The 2,069-nt window shown below is 36.6% G+C and overlaps 1 protein-coding gene across 1 annotated transcript; it reads right to left on the reverse strand.

The window, feature by feature from the left end:
* Positions 1 to 1,556: 1,556 nt before the first annotated feature.
* LOC146733873 (mitogen-activated protein kinase 4-like) lies at positions 1,557 to 2,069 on the reverse strand. Its single transcript, XM_085490794.1, has one exon. The coding sequence runs from the start codon at positions 2,067 to 2,069 to the stop codon at positions 1,557 to 1,559; it is 513 nt and encodes a 170-aa protein (XP_085346920.1).

The following is a 2,069-nucleotide window of genomic DNA, read 5'->3' on the forward strand; positions in this document are numbered from 1 at the left end:
CCTTTGCCTTAGCTAACCCAGCTTGAGCCAATTTACATGTCTCTTCAAGGCGATTTCGTAAATCAAGGCATTTTTGGTAAATAGTTTCAGCCTCTGAAGTAGTGGTCTCCTTTGTCCACAACTCTCCTAATTGGGCCACTCACAGTTCTACCATGAATAAGATAGATAGGTGAAAACCCTCAACTTTCCCAAGAAGCTTCTCTATAGGCAAACAGTACTGGGTCAAGATACCTATCCCAATCCTTGGGCCGTTCTTGACACATGCATTTCAACATACTTTTCAAATTATCATTAAACCGCTCAACTAAACCACCACATGCTGACTGATATGAAGTAGTTACTAATAGACAACACTCTACTCACTTCCTTCATAATGTCAGATACAAACTGTGTCCCTAAATCAGTTAAAACTTCTTTGGGTTCACCAACCTCCTATATATACTAATGCATTGGCAACTACCTCGGGGGTAATTTATTTAACGCTACAGCCTCAGGGTATCGTGAACCATAGTCTACAACAGTTAAAACGTACCTATGACCTCTCTCAGTCGCTGGACTGATCGGACCAATAAAATCCATGGCTATCATTTGAAATGGAATACCTAATACATCATTCTGCATCCAAGGCCAATAAAACTAAGTTGCTATTCTGTAGTCTTCTTAGCACCAAGATGACCTGCCATAAATGACTCATGAGCAAGTGCTAGTACTTGATTACGGTACAACTAAACAGTAACAGTAACATCCTCTATCAACATGAGGTGGCTTGACTACTAGTTGATGCACATTACCTAAGGGAACACTAGTTTCAATACCCGACTAATACAAGCTTAAGTATTAACAACCCATAAATCACATTGATCAGTTCCTGAATTTGAACCAAATATTTTTAAAACTTTTACAATCAAGAATAACAATATAAAATAAAATAAAATAAAGACTGAACTATGCATACTACTTGTGAATCTATTTGAGGTTTTGTGTATTCATTCATTGCGAATCGACTTAGTATAAACGTATTCTGCATGAACCGATATAGTATAGTATATAGCATACATATTGTCAACAATCAAATATATCAATACACTGCAAATAACTACAAGTCGTATGTGACGGTTGATAACTAACATATTTATTAGGCATACATACATTTTCGACACAGATAAGGCTGTATTTATAAATCTCACAAGGTATTTACAGACAGTAACATGTGTCTGTACAATCAGTCAAAGTTATGAAGTTACAATGGAAATCATTTCTGATATTTTCATATCGGAGGATATTATGTCGCACTATGGCTGCCTCCAACTAATTTGCATAATACACTGGCTGCCAACTCAGTTCTTCATAGGCTTCATGTTGATTAATTTAAAGTAAAATATCTAGCGATTCAGAAGTGATATTAATATTATGTAAAGAGTTGTTTGTTTCATTCTACTTTGCATTTCATTTAACATATACAGATCCATAGACTAGACCCTTAACTATTCTGAAACTGTAATAAGATTAGTACTCAACATGTTTCTATTGTTTGTGTGTGCTCAAGTGGGACATGCTTAAATAATGCTCTGTAAAATCAATAAGGCTGTTGGTCTTTTTTCTGGGTCATAGTCCAAACAATTATCAATATTCACAGCCAACATATCATGGATATATGCATGTGATGACAAGAGCTTCAGGCAACTTGGTTTGTTTCCTCCTTGCAACATTGAATACAGTGGTTCTATTGCAGCAGCTATTGCATCGCTATTTCCAGCATTGTCACCTTCAGATATTTGCGAATCATCATCAAAACCCCAAGCGTCCTTTTCAGTGTACAGTTCTAGTAAGGTTATTCCAACAGACCACATATCTGACATTGTTGTACCATTTCTTTGATGAAGCAGGCACACTGGTGCCATATAAGAAGGAGTACCAGGAAGCCCCATACCTGTGCCTAGTTGAAGAGTTTTGTGCACTTGTTTAACTTTGCTAATTCCCATATCACATAGCTTGGTGTTCAATGTATCACGAGATATTAGTACATTGGCAGGTTTGATGTCCTGGTGAATTATATCAGCATTGTGCAT

This window comes from Saccoglossus kowalevskii, chromosome 15, assembly GCF_978046115.1.
Source record: "Saccoglossus kowalevskii chromosome 15, keSacKowa6.1, whole genome shotgun sequence".
NCBI classification, from domain to species: Eukaryota; Metazoa; Hemichordata; class Enteropneusta; family Harrimaniidae; genus Saccoglossus; species Saccoglossus kowalevskii.

Excerpts from the sequence above, each read along its gene's own strand:
- LOC146733873 (XM_085490794.1), bottom strand. The coding sequence starts at position 2,069 with ATGCACAATGCTGATATAATTCACCAGGACATCAAACCTGCCAATGTA.